The sequence below is a fragment of the Diuraphis noxia genome, unplaced genomic scaffold (assembly GCF_037042655.1).
Source record: "Diuraphis noxia isolate RWA-SAM2 unplaced genomic scaffold, SU_Dnox_SAM2 contig0001, whole genome shotgun sequence".
Classification (NCBI taxonomy): Eukaryota; Metazoa; Arthropoda; class Insecta; order Hemiptera; family Aphididae; genus Diuraphis; species Diuraphis noxia.
The window spans coordinates 103,871,009-103,897,402 of NW_028301711.1; the positions used below are offsets into that span (position 1 = coordinate 103,871,009).

Genomic DNA, 26,394 nt, shown 5'->3' on the forward strand with positions numbered 1-26,394 from the left:
ACGTAAGGATTAAATTTTTATTGACAGTATACTGGATGGTGAATTAATACCGTATAAGATCGACATTATTTTAGAAAATATAAACGTAATATAAACGAAATTATTTGTTTTATTACTCATAGATCGTTAAAAAACAAAATTTGTTTGAAAAAATATATAAAAATTTATTTTTTACTAATTTTGTCATCATGATTTTATTCATTTTTACTTTTTTCAAAGACATCACGCATTATTAATTCTGTATTGCAGAATAGTATTTTCAATATGTTTGGAATGTAAAAATTTAATTTGGGACGAATAGTTTATGAGTTAATTATTTAATGTTTAGTTGTGTGAGTGGCACCCTACGAAATATTGGTCAGCACTTCTCTGCTCATTTAGTATCATTATAGTCATTAGTTGAACAACATAACATGGTTATATTATTATGTGGTAATAAGCTAACAACTAATAAGATCGTCGAAACAAATCGTCAATTATTGATTACAAGTAGGTATCTACCTAATGTTTTACTTATAATCATTATATTCACTAATCATAATCAAGTAAAATAATATTAATTAAAACCATTTAACTATGCAATGAATAAAGACATAATATTACAATATTATGTACCTATATCACTAATCATTCTACTCACAAAAAAAAAAAAAACACATATATAAAAAGTACAAGCTTAATGATAATAATATCAAATAATGTTTGAACGCTTGTAAAATAGTTTAATTAATTATTATTTTCGATAACATTTTTATTGGATCGATTTAATGTATTTTTTTTTTTTTTTTGTAGCTTTTTCAGAGGCTGGGTTGGCGGTGACCACATGCAAATAATATAATATAATATAATTATTACCATATTATATTATTAATAATGTAAATTAATTATTAAAATACTACAACATACCTATAGGTAGACAACTCACTTGCGGTTCCCACCAAGTTCAGCCAACGGCAGCAGCAGCGCGCCAGTTCGGTACGCCGCCGCCGTCGCCGCCTACTCCACGACGATTGTTTGCCCAACACTCGACAGTGGTATCGCGTCAGCCGTACCGCACTGACGTGACGACGGTCATCTCTCGGCATTAACCTCAGTTCACGCGTTCGCGTCTACAAAAACAACAACAAAATAATTTCATATTACAATAATTTATTATTGTTAATACTGTCGCCGATCGTGAACAGCAAAAGTCCGTTCACCCATTGACCGTAAATTGTATACCTATCTGTTTTTAACTTCGTGTTTGAACCCGTCCGTTTACCACGCGCGACGAATATTGTCTATAACTCCTTGGCCGTTGGTCATGCCGTCGTGAAGAATTTTTTATTCCTCTCGCATCGTTTTTCCCGTTCGCCAAATAGCATCCTCGCTCACCAATTTCCCTGGCAAAGTGTAATTGGAGTACCTAATCACTCTCTTGTCCGCCATGCCGCTGTTTGGCAAAAAAGACGTGTCGAAGAAGACGAAGAAGGACGCGGAAAAGTCGCAGTCCATCGAAGACAAGTACGACGTCAAAGACCTGCTTGGCACGTGAGTACAAACCGCCCACATATTATACTTAAGTGTTATGTATATAAAACCCGTGTGTCCGTATTGTTATATGAAATGCGTAAAGTGCCTGCTTACCCGCCTGTTGGAGTGTAAGTCACTCACATAATAGTATAAAAAATATCATGTCGAGCGCGCAAGCCCGCGTTCCCGAAAACCGGAAGTGCCATCAGTGCCGCGGTCGGTTCCTCCGTGTCCGTTTCGGTTGCGTAATTTGTGCTTTTTTTGCCAACTCGGTAATAACATTAATATTTTTGCTACCCAACTTGTCTATGCGATAGGAGCCGGACGAAAGGACACTGTCACCACAAGTTTGACCCATAATATTTGTGAGAGACTATTGTATTTCTTTTTCATTTTTATTCTACCCCTTGCCCTAAACTCCGAATAATTTTTTGGATTTCAAGCACTGGTTAATCGGTTAGAAATAGTAAATTATTTAATAATAATTAGTTTACAGTTATACAAACATATTTTCGATATCAGTTGTAGGCACTACTTTACACATGCATTTAATAATAGTATAATAATATTTAATAACAATAACCTTCATCCCCAGGATGTTTTGTATTTCATTTCCGGGTTGTCCGTTACCCATGTACGATAACATCATTACGACAGTAATACCTAATATGTTTTGTTATAGTATTAAATCGGTCGATTTTACCGGAAAACTCACGTATAAGTTTTACGTGTTTTGTGAAGTACCTAGGTACAGTACTTAGATATAGTGCAAGTGTAAATACCTATGTCTCAAAAGTCCCATATCACCCATTGATTGTCTCAGTGGCAAATTAATATATGATAAAATTGTTAATCTAAATGTTTTTTTTTATACAACGGAAGCCTGTGAATATAATATAATATTATCAATGTTTCACGTGGTCCCGCTGGCTGCTTGGGGGTGATTTGTGACTTTTGGGTGACACTGCACAAGGTACAACGTATATATTATAGTACTTTAGAGATGGCATATTATCACATAAATATAACCGAGCCCATATTATCAATACTTTTATAATGTTTGTGTCTTCATGAGTAATGGTCGAGAATGCAATAACAAAAATTCAGACAGACGTCGTCGTTGTAACGGTCTCGAAAACCCAATGCGTTTTCACTTCTTTTCTTTTCTTTCATAATTATATTGCCAATTTCAAAAATTTCTCACTGCCACCGTCAATCTGTATTTTTTGTATTAAATAGATAATAATGACTGGCAACAGTCATATTATTATCATTTAGGGTCGTTATAATATTATAATATGACTAGTTAATGGGCAATTCGCCCGAAATATTAAAAACAAATACGTAATTGAATATGAAATAATTAATTTTTTTTTAGTGTGTAATAAAATAAAATTTAATACATTTTCATCAGTATAATTACCTTTAATTATTTATTTATTTATACGTATTTTAATGTCGATTGATCATTGCGTATTTGATACAATTGATATAATAAAAAGTAATACGAGTATTAGGTTAAAAAAAATAAATAGGCTATGTTTAGAACAAACCAAGTAAAAATAAAACTTCAAAGAAATACAATAAATAATTAATAAAAAAAATTCCTACCTACTTGTTCATATGTTTAAATATCGCATTTTGTAAAAAGTCAGACCTGAGATTCCTTGTTATCGCTAAGTACTTATTTCTAAATAATAATATAGATACTTGTTATCATTTTAACACTATCATATGGGGAGATAATGTAAGCCTTGAAAAATGTACAGAGGGAAATGTCCTACATGCAATATTATGATGTATTTCAGTCTCGCCGATTCTGGGAGGGGCTAGTAAATGCCATGCACTGCATGAATATCGAATAATTATTAATCATAGCACGCGAGACAAATAATTCGCGATGTGTGTTTGTCTCTTCTTCTTTTTCTTCTTCATCGGCTGTGACGCGTTATTAATTTTATTATTCATTTGCGGTGCTCGCCGGTGACAAACACGTCCGCGCTGTGACTGACATGACGGTGACGTATCGTAATATTTTATCATTTCCAGACTTACAAATCTCTTTAGCTTGCGGTGCGTATAGATAGTATATATATAAAAAATACCAATAACGTGGCAAAAAATATATCTGAAAATAAACAGATAAATAAAAAAAAAAAACTGGCACACTGACGCGAGTAACATAAATTAATAGGCCGAAGTACCCAATAGGTTAAAACCACCTCTATACCTCGTATACCTATAACCAGAGACCTATAAAAGAATAATATAATAATTATAGTGGTAGTAACTAGTAAGTAACTTACCTTAATCTTGAAATATTCACATATTACAGACATACTATAGATTAAAATATAATACTGCCCAAAACAATACAGGTATACTGGTATACAGAAATAGAACTACTTCAATAGTTCAATAATAATAATATTATGTAATGGCATGAAAATAAAATATTTCAAAGACTAATTAATATATTTTTGCTTATATCGTCTTTGGTATTTCTAACATAGCCCTTTCTCTCTCGCACATATCTTTGATTCACGGATCTCTCTCTATGCGCGGTCCATTCTTTTATAGGTCTATGCCTATAACCGATTGACGTTTACCCGTAAAAGTTTTCATCCGTCGCGATGCGGTGGCGGCGGTGACGATGACACCTGATGGATTTTCAAAAGCTGGTTTCCCGTCTCGGTCGCGGACTTTACGTGTGCGTTGTACAATGAGTCGTCCGTTTGTTCGCATTTGATTCGAACGCTGCAGAAGGATAAATGGTCGTAAGACACGATAATAAATAATAATAATAATACAATTAATATAGCCGAGTTACGTACTGTGTTCTATACGTGTTATTTCTTGCAAACGGATTGTTGTTTTTGTTATTATTATTAACTAGTAGACATATTATATTCGATCAGTCCGTATAACATTATTGTTACATGTCCAAATAGATTTCGCTGCGCTCAACACTCGACGGTACAACGATAATAATATATTATCGCACGTCAACAATAAATACTTCTATAACTTATACAACAGCTACTACTACTACTATTACTTTTGATAATAATAATGTTTATTTTACTGTTATTGTATACTCGTTTGAGGAGATGGTCGCTCGCTGTCGTTCATCTCAACACCGTAGGTTTAGTACTAACTGGTGAGATATGTTTTTTTCTTTTTCCAACATTACATACCCGCCTGTTAAGGGATAGAAAATTTTGTTCTGAGATTTCGATGGATGTATTTCATATGCTATTATTGTCGTTATGATGGATTATTATTTATTACAGACTATACGCGGGTAGTATAGGCAACTGCTTCTGCATATACAATACCTATCTGAGCGGCCGTTTTCTCAATGTCTTTGTGGTGGAGTTTTCCATGTAGGATCGTTGAATATTTAAAAATGCAGTGAAATTCACATCGTCGCGTCAACCACTATTGTATTACGCGCCATTTTTCAGCCATAGGCGTTTCAATTTTATTCATTTTAGTAAACACTAATGAATAATGATCGCACATTACTCACACTATACACCCTGTGTATACAATTTGTCAAATTTGAAAATCTCCCTTATCGAGAAACGTATCATCATAGATTATATAAATTTTATATAATCTGTGGTATCATTATATGTAGTTTCATGGATAACAGCAATATTATGATGTTCATTAAAAACAAAAAAAAAACTCGTTATTACAAGAACATTTGATAATTCAATTTTCAATTACTTACGCATTGAAATTTATCAATTTTATGACAGTATTAATTCGATACTTTCTGGATTCGTTGTACGCGCCCCTCCTAACCTGAAAGGTCTACATGCAGCGCTCGCCCGCAGTGTGTATAGGTAATACAAGACTGCGTCCTTGTGTCGCTTTTAATTTTCTCTGCCGCTGCCGCCACTCCTATCGACGGCCATCGCCGCAATATTATATCATAACACCGACTGTACTCATTACAAAATGTTTCCACCAACAGCTAAACTTATATTTACGTACTATAGACACTGATTTTATATAAAAAACGAATTATGCGATTTCGACAATGCCGTTTTTTCTTTCATCATTATTAACATAGTATTTTTCTTGCGATGCCAACTGACCGCGGGCGATCGTTTTTATCGTCCGAAAAATAAAATAAAAACAATTATTGGTCTCTAGGTACTATACGTTTCCCTTTTGTTTTTTATTCACTCACTTTTTACGACATACATAAAATAAACTGCCAGGGGATATTCGATCCATTTGCCCTAGCCCAATACCGACCAAAATAATGTAACACATACGTTGACGTCGTCTCGCCCGCGACAAGCCGCACCCGGCCATGTCCCAAGTAATATCATATTGTTGTGTACAATACAGGTGATTCTTTTATCAAACAACACTCATAATTTAAAGAAAGTATTGACTTTTTTCAAATTTTTTTTTTCAAAATTGTAGATTTACACTCTTCTTGAATTGTTTATTTTTTTTATATTTTTCACCCTTATATTTATTAGATAAACCACTATCAACTTTTGATTTTCAAATGGTAACATATACTTAAAATTTCATAAATTAATAAAGCTATTTTTTTTTATTAATTATTACGTTAAAATTTCGAATTTAGCGCTGGTAGTTTATGAGATCGGTATTTAAAGTTTAGATTGGCAGAGTGGAGACGAACGTTTCCCCAGCCTATCACATTCAGATTTAAATAAAAAAAATAAAAAATAAATTAAATTTTTAATATACCTTATGACAACTCAAGACATATTACTCATGTATCGAGAGTCATGATGTGGTGTTACGTTGCTTTGAGCAAGGTCGTTAACCACGGGCCGAGACCCGAAGGTAACCGAAATAACAACTAATTGGTCAAATGGAATTCAGTCATCTTGATCGAAATAATTTTTATAAGCAGTTTATTTAAATTTTCTTCCAAATGTACATGGGGCCCAGCTTAATTGGGATCCTGCAGGATGCGATCGCTTATTTCAGATATCCCTTGCCGGCCAACCACTATTTTTATATATAAAGTAGAATTGTATTTTCAGGGGGTAAGACGGTTTTTTTAAAATAACGATATAATAAAATTCTTATAAATCATTTATATTTAGTCAATCCCACGAATTAACATATACAGGATACCAAACAAACGTGTGCTAAGTGAAACGCATACCTTCTTACTGTTTACAACTATCAGTTATCACTTATAATTTATATAATATATTTTGTGTTAGCCGGAAGAATAAGGAGCTAATGTTACTTAGTTTCTTATTATCATGATACCACAGAACAATCCTTTTTAAGAGCTAGTTATCATGTCAAATAGTGAGAAGCTGGCGGACTCAGAAAAACATTGATAAGACCTTTTAATTCCGTATTCTGTATATATTAATTCATGATCAATCCCCTACAGGATATGCTACTCGGGATTTTTTTCCAGCTACAGTGTCATTTGGATCGTTGGAATTTGGACGGGGATCTAGGTAACCATTCACTGTTATTGTTATTATTGGTCTCTTGCTTATCATTGAGTCCGTTTACAGAGGACATTTTACTACTTATTTAATCCGCTATTTTATAGGGCTTCTGTTCCAACTTTCAGTATTTTCGTATTTACCAACTTACCATCGGTCATCAGCTGCAGGGTGGTAAAATTGTGACAAATTAAAAAAAAAAAATTGGTCACCAATTAATAATTAACAGCTAAGCTAACAAATAAATAAATAAATTGATGATATATAATAATTATATTATATTTAATTATTTTCGTTTACCGCTAAAATATTTAAAATTGTATACATAACCTTTATAAAGTTCTGTTCGAGGCGCCTAATAAAATAGCGGCGAAAAATTCAAATAAAATGTCCTCTAAGCGACTGAATTGATTAACGTTGTTAAATAGGGATGTGTTTCAAGTATCCCAACCTATTACTTATTATCCATTGAATACGATTTAAAATATTCAAAATGGAAGATCTGCCACATCTTGGAATCTTTTATACATTTTTACCAAAATCAATTTTTACTTTTGACCCCCCCCCCAAAAAAAAAAAAAAAATAAAAAAATAAAAATAAAAAATTACCAACAAAGATTCGCTTTCCTGTCAGAAAAGGTGCTGTTGAAGAAAATCTAAGCATTTTTATTTTTCAAAAAGGTGATGAATAATGACAGGCACCAAAAAAAAAAATGAAAAAAAAACATCATTATAACACCAATACGTTCGTCGCTCCGCTCAGAATCACGTGAATTATAGGCGTGCACAAGAATGTTGTATGGGATGTGCCGAATGGAGATAATAGGCCACATTCCATTAAACGGGCCTTAACAAATCTAGTACCTACTTGTGTTTCAGAAAAAATTTTTATAAGTCTCAACAAATCGATTATTATTAAAAAAATAAGAAGGTGCATTTAAATATATATTTACTGGATGTAGGGAAATTTGTTGCATCCCTGAATAGTTATAGAAAGCATTTTTTTTTAAGAAAACAATTTCAAAATAATCATAAACAAAAAAATTTTGAAAAACATGCTAGGGAAACACCTGATGTGGAAAAACCGTTTTTTTCGGTTGGAGGGAAATTTTTTTTTTAATTTGCATACAAATTCCGTACTAAATATTCGCGAAAGAAAATGTTGGAAAAAGTTATTTTTAAATTTGGGAGGGCTGGCGAAACGTTTCTACAGCACCCCCCACATTTTTTTGCTTTTTCCTTTAAAAATAAATCCGTACAAATTCTGATTTTTGTCGTAAAAATTCATAAAAATTCTATACTAAATATTAATGAAAAAAAATTTCCAAAAATCTGAATGTGATGGGCTGGGGAAACGTTCGTAGAGTGGAGCGGTACGGGGTTACCCCGCAAAATGTTTGTCCACTACTCCGCTTGTCTAAACTTAAAATACTCATAAACTACTCGTCCTAAATTCGATTTTTATGTATCAACATTTTTAGAAAAATATTCTGCTTTGGAATATGAAATTAAAAAACTATGTTGCCATTCAAAAAAGTAAAAAACTTAAAAAATGATAAGCATAAAATTTTTTAAAAATATAATTTTTTAATAAAAGCGTTGGTTTTTTAACAACTTGAAACTATGTATATGCAAAAATATTTTGCAAAAAGTCAATACTTTTTTAAATAATGAGTGTTGTTTGATAAAAGAATCACCCTGTATATTAATAATTTGTATTATGTTATTTTTAATTGCGATAACGACAACGACAATAACAGTAATATTGTCACCATTTTTTTTCAAACTAACATATTTTTTCAATGTTATTACGGTAATCAAACGATGATTGTTTTTTTCAAACACTAATAAATTTACGAGCTATGCCTAATTTCAAAAGTATATTTGTCTGTACTACCGGATATTCGCAGATGCACTTCAAATATTGACACGTATATGGTATATATTTACATCACAGTCAGTTTTCATTATTATAATATTACCAAAGTCTAGACTTAATACACTTCAATATTTGTTAATTTCCCATTGTTATATTTGATTGTTAAAATAAAGTAAATATTACAAATATAACTTGAGTTTTTTTTTCACTAATTAAATACAACATTTAATATTATGTAATATTATGTAAGTAGATATACCTACCTACCTATATGTTTAATTTAATATCGTAAATGTCATACAGTCATAATCTAATATATAAATAAATATAATATAATAAGAAAATATAATTGAAAATAAAAAACCCAGCTATTTTGCAATTATTATGATTATTATTATTTTGAATAATGTAATAATCAAATTTTAAATATATATTTTGTGATCAATTTTAGAAAAACCTCCTGAGCTTTGTTTATAATATCAGTGTAGGTCGTTTTTAAAATACATTTAGTTATATAAATGTTGATAAATTCATATTTTACGGCTTACATAATGTCCATATTATTATAATATTCTTTGCCTTTACTGTGTTGTTTCACAGTACTCTTTCTAAATAATCTAATCAACCAAAGTGTGCAAGCTTGTTCAACCAAAATTACTATTTAAATTATTTAATAATAATTTAATACATTAATATACCTAATAATTAATATTAGTATAATATTATATTAAAATAATAATATCTAAAAACATGTAGAAGTCGAATTTAAGATTTATTATGATATAGGTAATATTCGTACACGTACCTACTAATTACTATATTACCTTGTATGTTGTATACCCAATACGTACAGTATAATATCAGTCCTAGATTAGAAAATAATAAATGGAATTTATAGTGCTATTTAGTACTTATAGGTCTTCCGAAATGCTGCCTAAGTTTTTGGGGAACATAATAATTGTGGCCCACGACTTTTTTAGAGTACATACTAATCATGACCCAAGTTTTTTTTTATTAAACATAAATATTTATTTTATTAATGTATGGAACTTAATTTTTTTCCCATTATTACATAGATTCAGGACTAGCATCATTATCATAGGTTGGTTAAACAAATAGTTTTGTATTCATTTTAAAATGTAAATATTTTTTTAAAATTAAATTTATGGTAAATGCTTCCCTAATTAATATATTTTTATAAATTTTCATTTCTTAATTTTCATTCAACGATAGTATAATATGGATATTATTACACGCAATTATTATGTTTAGACGATAAACTTTAATATAATATCTAATTAATATGATATAAACCCATATTATGATGATAAACTGTAGGTGTTATTAAACGAGCAACGGTAATAATATTATAGGTATGATAGACAATAAACATATCTTAAAATGGTAAATATTAATCGGGTTACGACTAGGATATTATGTATCAATATAGGTATAACGCAAAAAAACCCAGGCTAAAACTTGGATATTATGTGCTTACAAAAAACCGTGTCGACAATCAGATCAATCCTTTTTCCGTAGCAATCTTCGGGTCGCTACTACCTATAAATAATATACGCAGCAATTTATTATCACCATGAAACCAACAATAATTTATTAATTTCATAATAACATTTATAATAACAATATAGCCAATATAGGTATTGTCCGTACCTGCTACCAGTCATAAATTGTTATTCATTAAGTCGTCAATACACTGTGACGCTATAATACGATTAGGTGGGTCAGAGTGGTGGGAATTTGGTAGAAATATGATGAAAACTTATGGTTTCATAAACAAAGTGTGGGGTTTGTATGGTGGATTTCGACTGAACGTGTAAAATAGTGTCCCTAGTTGTTCATAGTCGTTAGCATCGTTGAAATTGGAGTTAATACATCGTTTTGAATTATAGTAAAATGCAGTCGTAAAAATGAATAAAACAAAAAAAAAAAACAGGAAATATCGCCCGGAGACGTTTCTTGAAAATCCTACTGTTATATTATTGTTATAATAATAATATACTGGCCCAGTGTGCTCGATTCCCAGTGCTTGAAAGAAATTTCCTCCACAAATCATTTTCTTTATCGGATTACGCGCATACGCCGCTGTAGCGGTCGGAGTGTACGATAATTTTATAATAACGTGGCGGCGGGACGTTTTGTTTCCCGAAAACGTTTTCTCACAGGCCGGTCGCTCACCGTTCATATTATTAAGATATGCGTTTTTGTGTGTATCGCAATAATAACGCTAATAAATAATAATAATAGTAACGAAGACAATAATGGTTTTTGCAAAATTCTTATTGTCTTACTAATATTATAACTCGATTAAAAATAAGTACCTATATCTATAGATGCGAGACTACTGCCCGCGCGCACGTTTTTAAAATATTTTTCTAGTCTTCGTTTTCTCATAAAAAAAACTTACTCGTAAACTTGTTTATCATCGCCGCCGTAGTGATATTTTATTGTTTTTATAATGCGTAGGTATAATAATGTACAAAGGTCACTGCAAATATATACATATATATTATGGGTTTACGTCAGTAAAACGGCGATTATAGCCATCCAGGGCACCGACAGACAATCCATGTGTATATGCGCGTTTTGAGTGTATGATTGAATTAATATATATTATAATATTATTATGTTATTACTTAGTATACATTATATTATATTATATTATATAGAATACGATATTGTGTGCTTCTGCCTATAGACTAATATTGATATGTTTTGGTTTTTTATTTTTCATAACATATAATAACCATATAGGTAGTGCGTAGCTTATAACAACTTACACGGTGTTGGGAATAGAATATTTATTGCTTATACATTTTTTTGTTATCACCACATTATGGTGTATTTATTTTTTTATTTTGGTCTGTTAAAAAATATAATGATTTTGTCGAACGTGTGGTTTTCCTCACATTTGATGTTTGATTATTATTTCAGCAGCTATTATTCAAGTCGATACATTCATTATACTGACATGTTATACGTATGATATATAATATTATAGGCACTCTGCATAATGCTAATACAATTCTACTATAAAATCTAACGAATAACGTCATCACTCATCATTACTATATATTATAAATGCAATAGTAACTTGCTGGATTTACATATTAGGTATTATCATTGATATATTATAATATTATATGCCTAGTGAACATAGTATATGTACGCTTCATTATGATAATATTATATTTTAATTTTAATATCGTACGAATGATTACTGCTGCAACACTCGTCGCAGATTTACGGATATTATATTATTATTATATTATCATTAAGTAGCTACAACCTAAAGAAGGTTTTAACATCATAATATATATGTTTTTATGACATATCATTATATTTATAAGATGTTTATAATAAATGTATTTAGGTACCTATACTTATTTCATTCATATTGAAATAAACGATCGTGCATCATACACTTAATATTATGTTATACGGGGACACGAGGACGAAATATTCCACCAAATCATTAATTGTATAATGATGTAATTTTTCATGAATTTTATTTTGTTAATATTAATTTTTTATCAAATAAATCCCTTGATATTATGCAGTTATAATATATTTAATCTAAATAATTATATTAAAAACTTTGTACTCGTACTTGTATATTACCATTTGTCCATTACAATATTATTTCGGTATTATTGCATTGAACATAATAAAAGTTATCCAAAATTTATTTCTGTATTTTTACTTCATTATATAAATGTTGAGTGTATAAACATTTTTCTATATAATGTTTGAGTTATTTTCACAATTTTACATAATAACAATTCATAGTTTAATTCGATTAAAAATACTTGTTAGGTATAGAGACTTTTTTTCGAGTCATGCATACAATCTTATTGTAATACTTTTTACAATTATGGCATGTAAGCATGGTGTACATGACTGACTGCGAATGGTTTCGTGTGCTGGCATCAATAATACCCACGAAACGTGTGTGTGTGTGTTTTAATATTGTGTTAAAAATTCATCCAGCCTATAAAATATAATATATTTATGAAAATAGTCAGTGTCGACAAAATTGATCTAAACAACGCGGTACGTACAAAATGTTTTTGAATTTAGCAATCGAAAATTATAATAATATGCATAAAGTTTGTAGGTATGTAAATGGAGCAAGTAAATCACAAAAAAGTCCTGCTCTAATGACTTCGGTGTACGTACGCAAAAGGAGCATGTTTTCTTCAAATTGAATGCCTCTGCGCTGTATAATCAAATGATACAATTATTAGTTTATTGCATGCGTAGGGTAACGAATTTCTGTTGGCTTTCCGACGACCCGTATTTTCTATATATATATATATATATATATATATATATATATATACATTGTTGAATGTCATGTCGTTTAATCGAGGGTATATATGTTTATGTACGCTATACCTTGTTCTTTTTAATCAAATATGTAGGATATTAAAAACAAATAAATAAAACGACAAGTCCGAAGGGCGAGAAAAGTCCTTATTGACTCATGCTCGAAATGAACGGCTTTAGGAATTTACTCAGAGATTATAACTGTGGTGAATAAAGATCGAAAACCCTTGGCTGTCTGCTAATCCACAAAGAGTTTTCTCATTATTATTGGAATATTCGTCTCAACGACATTTGTTTGCTGACGTCGTTGTAATGGAAAATACTAACTCGTTATCCATATTATAATATAATTTGACTGTGCGACAAAACCAAAAAGGACTAGCAAAAAGCTTATAATATATAAAAAGAATATTACGACTGACGTCTGACGTTGAAGTATATAACTTTGTAATCAAATCATGAGATGTATAGAAAAGTCTATATGTTCTTGTAATAGAAGATTTCTTTTATAGTCTGCAGTATAGTTAATATTATTATTACCTTGAAGGTAGAACTCAATAATATTATAGTTATTTATATTATATTTTGTTTCGATTGAAGCAAACAAGTGTGGTTTTAAACAAAACCTTTCACCATAGAATAGTAAATTCGATTGTTTTAATGCGATGATTGAATATTGTTTTCAAGTTTAATATCACCACTATCTTTCGTAAAAGTGAGTGTAATGAGATGAATTTCCACAGCTTGGTCTAAAACATAATTGTTAATATTTTTAATTGTTCGGTTGGTTAATTATAATCAACCGACAAGTCAGTATATTGTATAAGTATATTAAAATTACTATGTAAAAATATACTGATTTGATGTAGGTACGTAACAAAAAACGGAACAATCGACGTTATCCAATAGGCATGGTTATTCTTATTAACTATGATAATTTGATATTCATAAAAATTTAACCGATATGTTCGAACGTCATTCGTTTACGAAATCCATTGAATTAGAACATATTATATACATACACACACAATCATATTCAAGAAACAAACAATTTAGGTCATTCATACAATATAGGTATAGATATATCTACCTATAACCGAAAAATAAATAAATAAAATTGAATGACGTAATATAATAACACGTAATCTAGTTAGATTAAAAAACCAACGGTAATTAAACACGTCCGTTTGATTATTAATTTTAATCACATTTGTAACATTTAAATTTAATATTTGTACCTTTATAATACATAATTAGACATTGTTCCGTTATATTTTATTTTCTATTTGTAGGAAAAGCTTGGTAAGCCGGTCATAACCAAACTGTAGGTATGTGCCTAACCTGTGGTATTATGCAGTGTATAATATTATAATAGATATTATATGTACTTATGGTTTTCTTCCCATGTGGCTACGTCTACATAATGATATTAATGTTCATGAATTTTTTTACAATGAAAATGTTCAAAAAATTTTAATTCATGAGCATTTTATAATTTATCATATACTTTCTTATCAAATAAATTCTTGATAATTTTAAGTTATAGTATATTTAACCTACATAATAATATTTGAAACTGTGTAGGTACCTGTATTATTTTACAATTTACCCATTTTAATATTATACTATTAAATATGATAAAGGAAATCTAAAATACAAATTAATTAATTTCGGTAATAAATATTAAATATGCATTTTTACTTCGGTTATTGAGTATATAAAAAAATTTCTACATCTATTGGTTTATCCATTTCTGATGTTTATTTATTGTTTAAGATATTTTCACAATTTTATACCAATTACTTTATATGAGTACCTAGTTACCACTCGTTTTAATAATTATATAGGTATATACAATATATTATATACCAATAGCATTGCAAAATAACATATCATTATCAAGCTCTACCCTTCAGCACAGGCATTATACTTATGAAAGGAGAACTGTAAAACCGTGTGACTATCTAACTATAGTGCTATGCATTAGATAAATTTATGTTAAAATGGTTGATAGCAATTAATAAATTCAATACAATTATAAATTACATTGTACCTAGTTACATCACAAGATCATAAATCAGAACTATTTATAATTGATAAATATGTTTTATTTAATGCATGAAGGTATTTATATAATTTTATTTTATTTCGTATTCACGGTCGTTTAATTCCTTATTAAATAATAAATATTTAACTAACATAACAACTGTAGAACTTCAAAAATTAATTTTGTTAGTAAAAATACATTTAAAATAAAATTTTCAAATTTCAATACAAAAGAATTTTCAAGCATACATATGTAACATTCTATGGTGATATTATTATGTATAATGTAAGTATTACTAGTATTATACAATATACTCAGTATCATATTATTATGTCTGATGGCGGATATCGTACTTGCCGACCAATAGGTCGCTCGTAAAATAATTTTATTTTTCTACTTTTATCCACGTTTATCAAAACTTTTCGTCGATTGCATGTGGTAATATCGTGCGAGTACAATAGGTATATATTGTTTCAGTTATAACTTAAAACTCCACGAACAAAATCAAAAACATGAAACGAAGTATAGTACCTACCTTTGTGTCGTAAAGGCCACTGGACAAAGTATTCAAATACACAAATATACTCAAATATACTTAATAAGTATAGTCCAACGACTTTACCAAATTCATATATAATATTATTTTCGGAGGTGACGTGTAACTTTTTTTATTGAAAACTATTGCGTCTTACAATCAAGTGTATTTATTATTATATATATTAAAGGTGTAGCCACCTTAAAAATCTAAATCTCACAAAATCTATTATTAATACATATAGAATATGTATTATATATTATTGTTATTTTTGTGTAGCGAACGAGTGTCTTTATAGTGATTTCCATTTCCTACAATAGGCTTCTCGATAACACGTCCGGGCGTTACTATATCCGTTGGTAATTACTTACACATAACTGTTTTATTTGGGTAATTATTAACATTTTCGGTCATGAATCGGATACATCGTTGTAAGTGTATTGTAATCACGTATACCGTCGCATAATTAATAATGCACCGGGCACACTGCAGCTCACAGTATACATACACCCAACCTCTCCGCTGTAATCTATTCACATAATTACCTAAATAAGTCGGTACACATTATTTATGGTAATTATTCAAATTTTGGTATAACCCATAAAATATGTCGTAAACTATTATTTTAAAATGACACTGGCACACTGCACACCTTCCACCTGTACCTAAGAATTACTAACGATATCGTTCTCAGATGGGCAAGTTACTATAAAGTACTTTAAGAAGTTAACTTTTGATTACAGCATTTTTTTTTCAAGTTTTGAGTTTAATTATAGAAATGATGGTAATAATAAGTTATAATTAATTCACACTATACCGGGACTTTAAATTGTTCTTAGAACTAATCGATGACTATTGTTGTATGATATTAATATCTCTCTGTTTACAATTTGCATTTTGACGGCTACACTATTCAGTGTTTTTCTTGTCCCTTGATAGTTCTTATGTAAGTCTTAAAATATTTTGAGAAAGAAAATGATGTTTAGTAATTGGACGTATTTTTAGGTATAGTTGAACATACAATTATGGGTGCAGTCTATTCATTTAATAAATTATTGATCCTATTAAACATAATATTATCTGGTTTTTCGGGTGATAAGGGTAGAACAAAATCATATTGTTCCTTGTACCTTCCCTTCGTTTGTAAGAACGCGAAGTATGTGTAATTGTGTCTATCAACGTAATGTTTATGAATATTTCTCAACTTGATGTTATTAACCATTGTAGAAAATAACAATATTATCACCGTTTCGAAGGTGAATGATTCGAATAACCACGCAATAACACTCATTGGCTGTACTTACAAACTTCTTTATTATAAAAGTGCAAAGGGTAACAATATAAACAATGTTCGTAGAAAAATACCGTGAAACCGATTCTGCAGCATAATAACAATAATATATACATCAGTTTAATGATATACGACTGAAAAAGTACTTAACTAATAATTCTAAAAAAGTACATGCAGATATTTAAAAAAAAAACATGAAATTATCTATTATTCGATTTTTAATATTTTAATTTTGTATGTTTAATATATCAGAAAATTAATATACGACACTATGTTGAGTACCTAATAACAGATAACCGGATTACCTAGTAGTAAAAACGTAAGTTAAAATATGTTAATTTTTCTAGTTAAATATCTGTGAGTAATATCTGGTCTCATTATTCTATGGAATTAAAAAATTAAAGATGCGAAATTAAAATATACAACTGTATTACTAATTTCGTTAAATAAATCATTAAACAGTAGCGGTTATATTATTGTCAAAAAATTAATTTAAAAGTAAAAACCTCCGATAAACAATATTTAATTCAAACAAGTATTACCTATAGGTTCAAAAGTCAATTATATTTGTTAAACATCTTATGGAGTATCTTAGTATCTATCACACAATACCATTTCAAATATTTAGAGAAAAAATGATTATCACTTCAGTGACTCGGAAAAAAATCTGATAAAATATATCACTGTGGACGAAATACCAGGTATATCTAGTCATTGTGCTTGTACCTGTGCAGGATTTTTATGCCTGGAGATCGTTGGAACTCCTGCTTATATAACCACCAGATGGGAAGCAATGGAAGTAGTGGAGGAGAGGAGTTGATTGTTTTGGAAAAACCGTAAAAGCCGGGAGCTTAAGAAGTTATACCCGGTGGTTAAATTATATAGGTAGGTAATAATGTTGTTATACAGGAAACAAGGAGCACGCGGTATATTACACTTGATGATTTATATGGTGGGATCGCTGCGCTTAAACGCATTATACGGACTAGGTTGGTTGTCCTTTTAAACATTTATGCAACATACACTATAAATAATATAAGATATTATGTCTTATTACCGTGTGATGGTATATATTGTGTATTACAATAAAATTAGAAAATATTATGTTGTGGGTACATTTTAATTTAGAAATTAAGTTTTCTGGTGCAGAGTCATTTCTAATATAATAGTGTTTATATAATTTATTCTGATAGATGAATTACTGTTGGGAAATATGTGACGGGGGTGACTAGACAAGTTTGGGCATTTGTCACTTTGTTGTATTTAAACTAGCTTTTGAGTTTAAAGTTTAAGTTGATAGAACTCTGCAGGTACGTGTGTGATCCCTTTTACTTTATGACGAATATTGTTGCACGGATCACGGGTCAGAGGGACTTATAGTGACTGATTGTTCAGGTTTCACAATATCTAAGTTTTAACCTCAACTTAATTTTCTTATGACTGAAAAAAAAATATAATGGCTTTAGCATTGTACACATAAACACTGTATATGACGTTCAATAACATGTTATTTACTAAAATGTAACATAAATCATTAATTAAAACATATTATAGATGCGCATATTAATAATTAACTATTAATTAATAATAAACTTAACATTTATTAACTCATATGTAAATACAGACATTATATAAATAATGCAGAAATAATGTGTGTAGGTAAAAATTATCGTTGGTAACATTGAAATTGGAAATATCATGAATTTGTTTATTTAACATGATTATGTAACAAATTGCGACGGAGGTAATAAAAATAAATATATTTAGATATATATTTGTTTTTAATGAAAAAAAAAACAAAAGCAATCTATAAGAACTAAATAAATAACTCTACCACAAAAATTATTAAATAATTATAAAAATAATAAATAATTCAAAGGCCTCCCAGATTCGATTGAATAGTTTTCATAAGTTTCCAGTTGACTCTAATATTCGACTTTGCTTTTTCGAATAAAAAAAACTCCATAAAAGGTTTTCAATCACAAATATCCACTTATTTTTAGACTTAAATTTAACAAAAACCTCAGTAGTGAAGAGGCTACTCAGTCTAAAAAATATCTCGTTCCTGGTACTGCATGAGGGTGCTTTCCATTTTCATGTCTTTCGTTACTTAGCAATTTCTCTCTTTTGAGAGATCACATAAATTTTTTATTGGACACTTCTATCAATTTACACATTGTTTATTTAAAGTAAAATAAAATGTTAACTATATGAATATAAATGTACTATTATTTTCAAGTGTACCTTTATGTGAACCGTTTAATTTGTTATTATAGCATTTTACACTCGGAGTAGTTCCCAGAATAAACAATATTAAAATGTATTTTTACATATTTGATTGATACCTAATTAATATTTTAAAATATTTTCAGAGTCAATATAATATAATATAATATGTCATATTGAAAAATAATGTTATGCTTTATTAAATATTGTTGAGTTAGTTAGCGAATTACATGCCATATAATTAAGTTAAATCTTAAGTTATAAGTGAATTTATATTTATAAGCTTACGAATGTTAAATGCCAACACTGATTCCAGGAAGACTATTTGTGCATTATTTCTTCTAACAACTTAACTTTAAAGTTATGCCTAGACTTGTGTGTGAGAGTAATATATGTAGGTACATATAGCAACACCACGAATCTATAAATTAATATTGTTTCATCGTCAAACCGCCGATCTTTAGTATGTAATACAAATTTAATAACAAATGATGATTATAAATTATTCAATTATTATTTATTAAAACATTAAAAAAATATTTATTATCACGTATTATTAAACCTGTTACCACTGTAATTTATAAGGTATATGTTGTTATTATTTAAAAATTATATTACATCATGTTCCGTTGTATTGTAATAAAGCATAACATGTTATAATATTGTGTCCATTTAAAATAATAATAATAATAATAATTTAAATTTGTATTTGCAGTGTAAAATTTTATTTTAGTAAATTTTATTATATTGTTAATTAAATCGATTTGTTCAGAAACCACCATCGATTCTATACCTAAGTCGATTATTTCACCAACGATCCAGTTTCTTACAGCATCTGTTCAAGATAGTAAAAATCTTTTCCACCAAAAAAATAATACCTATGATTAAGATTAATAATCATTATCATAGGTGTATACGTGTGTCAACAGTTAATATTATATAATTAATGCCCTGACAAATATTCTCTATTTCTTCAAAACCGTGAATAACAAACTTAAAGAATGAAACTAATTTAAGTTAATATCAAACTAATGTCCATAGAAGCATACGTTTTTTAGATCAATAAAAAAAAAAACTTAAAGAATTTTTTTCTAAAATGTGTTAACGGAGCACCTAAGTGTATTATACATATATATATAATTGTTTTAAACCATCGCGATGGAAAAATAGTGATGATTAAATTTGTCTGTAAAGACACTTAAAACCGTCTTAAAACGTTAGGTATATTATATTAACACATAATTTAATAATATATAATATTGTTTAAAAACTACAAACATTTTAAACTGGAAAAATGAGTAACCAGTTAAAGCTATATGATGTATTGATATATTTAAGCGATACGGCTTTATATAAGTATATTTTTTGTTTCGAAATCGGTCAACAGCAGTGGACGAATCGCGATACCTCACGATCATAATATTGTATTATATTTGTGTCGTAGGTCTATATATTATATTCGATTTGATTAAAATACAAAAAATATAATACCTAGTTAAAAAAATAATGTCTAGATTTCGATAAAAGAATACAATGTATTGTTTTACTTCTGATTTTAAGTTATTAACAATAAGCACATTATAAAAACAAACTGTCTAAACATGTTTTGTTATATGATATTTATATCATACAACCATAACTGCCTCCTTCACTAACCGCTCTACACTCTACAACATGGTTGTACCCGCTAACTAAAGTCGCTTGTGCCAGACCCGCTGACCGCCAGTCTCCGAGATGTCTGCACGAAAGGTGATATCCATCATATCTAAAATAACAACCGGAAGTGTGGGAACAAACCGATAATGTTTTTTTGTGTACATAAAATGCCATAATTGTTTTACACGATGAATAAAAATTATCTTATGTGTTTTATCAAGTTCACTTAATGAAATCCAATACAGTTTATGGAATATCAGTGTCGAATAACGCTACATTGTAATTTATTTAGTACCTTCAAATTTTGTCATAATACTATTATTTTTTTGTCAAATATTTAACGTTTACTAGCTGTAATTAACCGTATACACGCGTGGTGACAAAGTTGTCCATCTGCAGGTAAACTTTTACGAAGAATAATGGCAAAATGTTAGTTATTTAACTATTGTATAGGTATGCTAGAGATTTGAACCACTGTTCAACGACTGCGTTTTTCAATTTTTCTTACTTTCGTTTTTTGACATTATTCTGATTATTCTTAGGTGGCATATCGTATAATTCTATTTAACAATTTTTCAGCGACTATTACAGCCACATCACTCTTTTGTACTTCAGCATTATAAATATGTATTAAACACCCCGAAGAAGTAGTTTGTGACCTCAAAGGCTTTTTTTTCCAACCATAAAATGATAGTTCATACCCACTTTGCCGAATCCCAATTCGCCGACATATATACCAGTTTCAAAATATTTTTTAAATATTTCCTTTTCGCCGACAGTCTAGTTTGCTGACGTCTCGGTTCGCCGACAAATTATTAATAAAGTTTCAATTTTCCCGATTCGCTGACAGTTGATTGATCCATAATGATTTTATCGAAAACGGATAAGATAGCGATAATATTATGGAATGTCATCGATATAAGTTCAACCTTTAAATGTTTTTCCACACATAACAATATAAAATTCATATGTAGTACTATATAGATTGGTGAGTTTAGTTCATTCCAGCCGATTTTATAGTGAACTTTAGTATAACTATTGAAAAGTGCTGATTAAAAATTGAATAAAAAATGGAAGGTTTAAAATAAAATATGAAAAAAATCGATATTTACTAGTTGTTGATAATTGTATTTATCGAGTGGACAGAATATAATAATAGATTGAAATCAGAAGAAATCTCTTCAATAGAGTATGTCGGTATAATAAAATATCATATTATAATAATACAATAATTTTATAATTTTTTTATTTATATTTACTTTTATTTTGTATAATATAATAATATAATATCCTAACCTACTTTCATTTTTATATAATATATCTACTGACTTCATGTATTAATAACCATTTATACATGAAAAATTCGTATTTACTTTTATTTTTTTAATAAGCCGGTGAATCGGGAAAATGTAAATAAATAATCGGCGATCTGGGATATCGGCGAAATAGTGTGTCGGCGAATTGGGATTCGGCAAATTGGGTTTCGGCGACGTGGGAAGCACAAAAATAATAGTTCCTTAGCTAGGGAAATATCGGACCAAAGGAATTCATAAATGTTGTGCGTTCAAAGGTCGTCTTTCCGCCCGAACGTTTCACTCTGCGGCCATGTCCTTTTTATGTCTCCTTACCACCACTGGCGCTATACTAATACTGTGCATTGTGCCTTTTTTACTCTATTCATAAAATAAAGCGACAATATTCACAAACTTGTTAAATATATTATTGTATAAACTATAAATGTATAATATATAAATATATTTATATTTTCATTACCACGGGACGTTCCCCTTCGATTACTTTTTTTTAGAAATTTATGGTTTCTTTCATCAGATATTTTGATTCCATCCCATCCTATCTAAAACTTGGTACACATAAGTCTTATTATTTATGAAGAAAAAGCTTTTCACAGTAATTGTTTCAATTGTACCTATATTCTCACATTTCCTATTTTAGTTGTTCATTAATTCGTCTTTTCTAACTCATAGATCAGTGAAATAGATAAAATGTTACTTAAGAGTTAATACGTAATATTTATCTCTTGAATAATGAGTCTGTACTACAAAGATGTACTACAGGCCAGGTTCAGAATAATTACTGCATCTGTGCAGCTGGATAGCGCTGAATTTATTCCATACTGCAGTACGTATACGTGTGTTAACCCACACTATAATATATTATATAAAATATGGTAATGCGTATTATGTAAAGAAATTTGACCACATGAGTAATAACTATGATTATAATTTGGTTTTTGTTCGTGCTCCAAAGTATAGAAACTGAAAATAAACTGAGCTTTGGTAAATATACACGTCTATCGGCGTCGATCGTGATAAAGTTTTACGCTTCATCCGATCGGTCGACTCTTTTCTTCTTTTAGTGTTTTTCATTGAAACGTATTCTGGATCTATCTATATACATCATTGTTTGTGGCTTCACCAACACGACAATGCGATGATTTATTACATTATAACAATATTAAAACGATTTTACCTACCAGTAACTCATCTTCTATCTAACCAACCACGGTTGCCGGTTTGTGACCAAAGGATATTATTTTTATTTCCGCAGGGCGTGCGATCCCTTTGTCAGGCGGGAAACTACATAGTCTTCCGACGGACCCTGACGGGTGTGGGGTGGAGTTCAACGGGAAAATGAGTTTATTTATCGAAACACCGTGCCAAAGGAAATCATAAAGTTTCATCGTTCATCGCGTTCGAAGAATAACCCTCATCCACACTACCATTCATTAGCTACCACAGTTATTCTTTACCACCACTTACATCCGATAGCGTGTAATAATCGCAGTGTATTATGTACCCGTCTTCTTTGACGATAGTATATTTCACCGCCACGTTAATCAAATTATTATAAAACACAATGCTGCAGGAAAATAACGAAATTTACAAAAAATAAGCTAACAATAATAAACCCGTTTAATTTTAGTCCCGTCAGCATCTCCGGAAACTCGTTTTCCATTTCATTATTATTTTTTATTATGTTATATTGTCCTTCCGAAAATTTGTCCCTGCCGCATGCCACGGTAACAACGTTAAATATTATATTATGCACAGTTAGTGCTTTCATTAATTCCTTCTGGGTGATTTTGGACTGACTCTCGTTTGTCGTTTGATATAAATTGCGGTTCAAATGCATTCAGTCGAGTAGACGTTGCATGTGCAAGAATACAATCAATCCTACATAATCGATCTAAGTCTGAAATGTACTCTGGTGGTGTATCAGTTATTCGATTTTAGAAAAAAAATTTAGGCATGACGGGGTATAATGATAATTTTGAAAAAGGGAGTTATCTTATAGTCAACGACCGAAATATTTGCGAACTTTACCTATTATTGGTCTAAGTAACGATATTACATTTTTTTTTTCCATTTACCACAATATATATATATATATCAAATGCTATCGTGGAAACTATACTACTAAAACAATGTTAATCACTTGAGTTGTAATACCTGATCCATCACTGGAATTATTTGATATATTTTTATTCGACCGCACTGCAACGATATCAATGAACAAAATAATGATAGGTAATAAATACGTGGGTGTCGTGTAATATAATAATATAGTGGAGCCAATACCTATATTTAGCAAATCGTATGATATTATATTATCAGTGTGAGGTGTGGGTGGGAGGCAAGGCAATTTACTTAAAATTTCACGATTTTCCTAACCCTTTCCGCCGTTTCGTACGTTTTATATCTATGGAGCATATAGGTATAATTCAATATGAGTATATATTATCCTTACTGATCTTACTAGTTATTGCAATTTTTGTATTCCCCACCGGACTCTCGACGAAAATCGCGTAAGTATTTACGATAGTTAACGGTCGTCAGAAATAGAATTTCTGCTCTTATTCAACTTTGCGGCGATCCGACGATATATACCCGCAGTTATTCTTTAACGTAGATAAGTGTGCCTATATTACGTGCGTACTGTTTTAATTAATTCGCTCGTCGTTTGTGAAACGCCAATTAATATCGCCCCAAAACTTAATGACCACCGCAGCAATCGTATTGTTACTACGGGGCATACATTGTGTATCGAAAGTTTCGTGCAAAATTTAATTACTCTTTGGAACTATTAAAACTGTGGTGCTGGAGGTGTTTAATGCATGTATTAACATTAATTGAATTTGATAGTTTTATTGTCACACACTGTCACGGCGACGAAATATGCGTATACAATATATAATTTGTGCTATTGTAAATTCGACCTTAAAACCTGATTTAATAATTTCGCATTAATTTGACGTTCGCTGATGCAGCTTCAGCTGTTAAAAGTTCGGAATGTTAATTGGTCCATGGCGTTTTTTTGTCTTGTTCTCTTATTGTACATTACAAATTTTCTGCGAATAACGAAGCTATTATGCGTATTATGCCACGTTTGACATCAATGTGTATTCTATTTACAAATTATCTGTGAACACTTTTTGAGTAGGCGGGATTATAATATTTTAGTGTTACATTCAGCAGTTGTTTACAACAATTCTTTCCAAACTTTTATGATGATCTTGTAAAAATAATGTAACTTTAATCATATAAAATTCAACGTTTTTATCTTCTAATTTCTAAAAGTAGACTATAGCAATAATAATGTGTTTATTATTTATAAGTACATTTAACACACATAAATAAAATTATGGAAACGTAAGAAATGTTAAGAAATGTCACTAAGTTACAATCGGAATCTATAAATAATTAGAATATAAGGAAGATCGTTATAGTTATAGTGAAATTCGTGTAAGTACATGTTACACATATTTGATGTATCCAATGACATAAAAAAAGTTTCATTAGTATTCAATTCATTCATTAATAATATTTTAATTATATACTACTGATTTCAGTTCTATAAGAGCATATCGTTTTAAACGATAATGTTACATTATCACCGTTGAATCAATTGCTTTTTAATATTTTGTTATTATTGTTTCTTCGCGTGTACAACGCTCATGCCTACCAGATTACCAGACTATTTCAATCTTTCGGAATGTCAGCGATATGTATACTGAAGTGCACATTCGAGTATAAATTATCTATATAAGAATACCTATACGTCATGCATATAAAATAAATAAAAAATAATATATACCTTCATTTATTTTATAACGGACCGTTTACATTGCGTTTAATACACCGAAGAACGTGACTATCTATCTATCTATATACATATATTTATATATATATATAATCTTTATAAACTATATATTGTACAGGTAAGTACACGTGCTGCCGGTATAGTGTAAATGTCATCAATCAAATACCTACCTTCATACACAGTGATAATAACAATGAGTTATATGTTCGAACACTCTATACCTACACAACATACTATATTACACTAATCCAATATGATATAGGATCTACTCGTATATAAAGATGATTTCACAATTTTAAACTCGCTCTTATT

The 26,394-nt window shown here is 29.7% G+C and overlaps 1 protein-coding gene across 3 annotated transcripts in view; it reads left to right on the forward strand.

The window, feature by feature from the left end:
• The first annotated feature begins 1,020 nt into the window (after positions 1–1,020).
• Positions 1,021–26,394, forward strand: part of LOC107163193 (Calcium/calmodulin-dependent protein kinase I) — a 396,057-nt gene continuing 370,683 nt past the window's right edge. For 2 of the 3 annotated variants that reach the window (XM_015510478.2, XM_015510479.2), the window contains exon 1: positions 1,021–1,530. In XM_015510478.2, coding sequence (XP_015365964.1) covers positions 1,427–1,530 — 104 coding nt within the window. In that variant the 5' untranslated portion in view covers positions 1,021–1,426. The remainder of the gene's footprint in view (positions 1,531–26,394) is intronic. The other variant, XM_015510480.2, reaches the window with a different exon arrangement.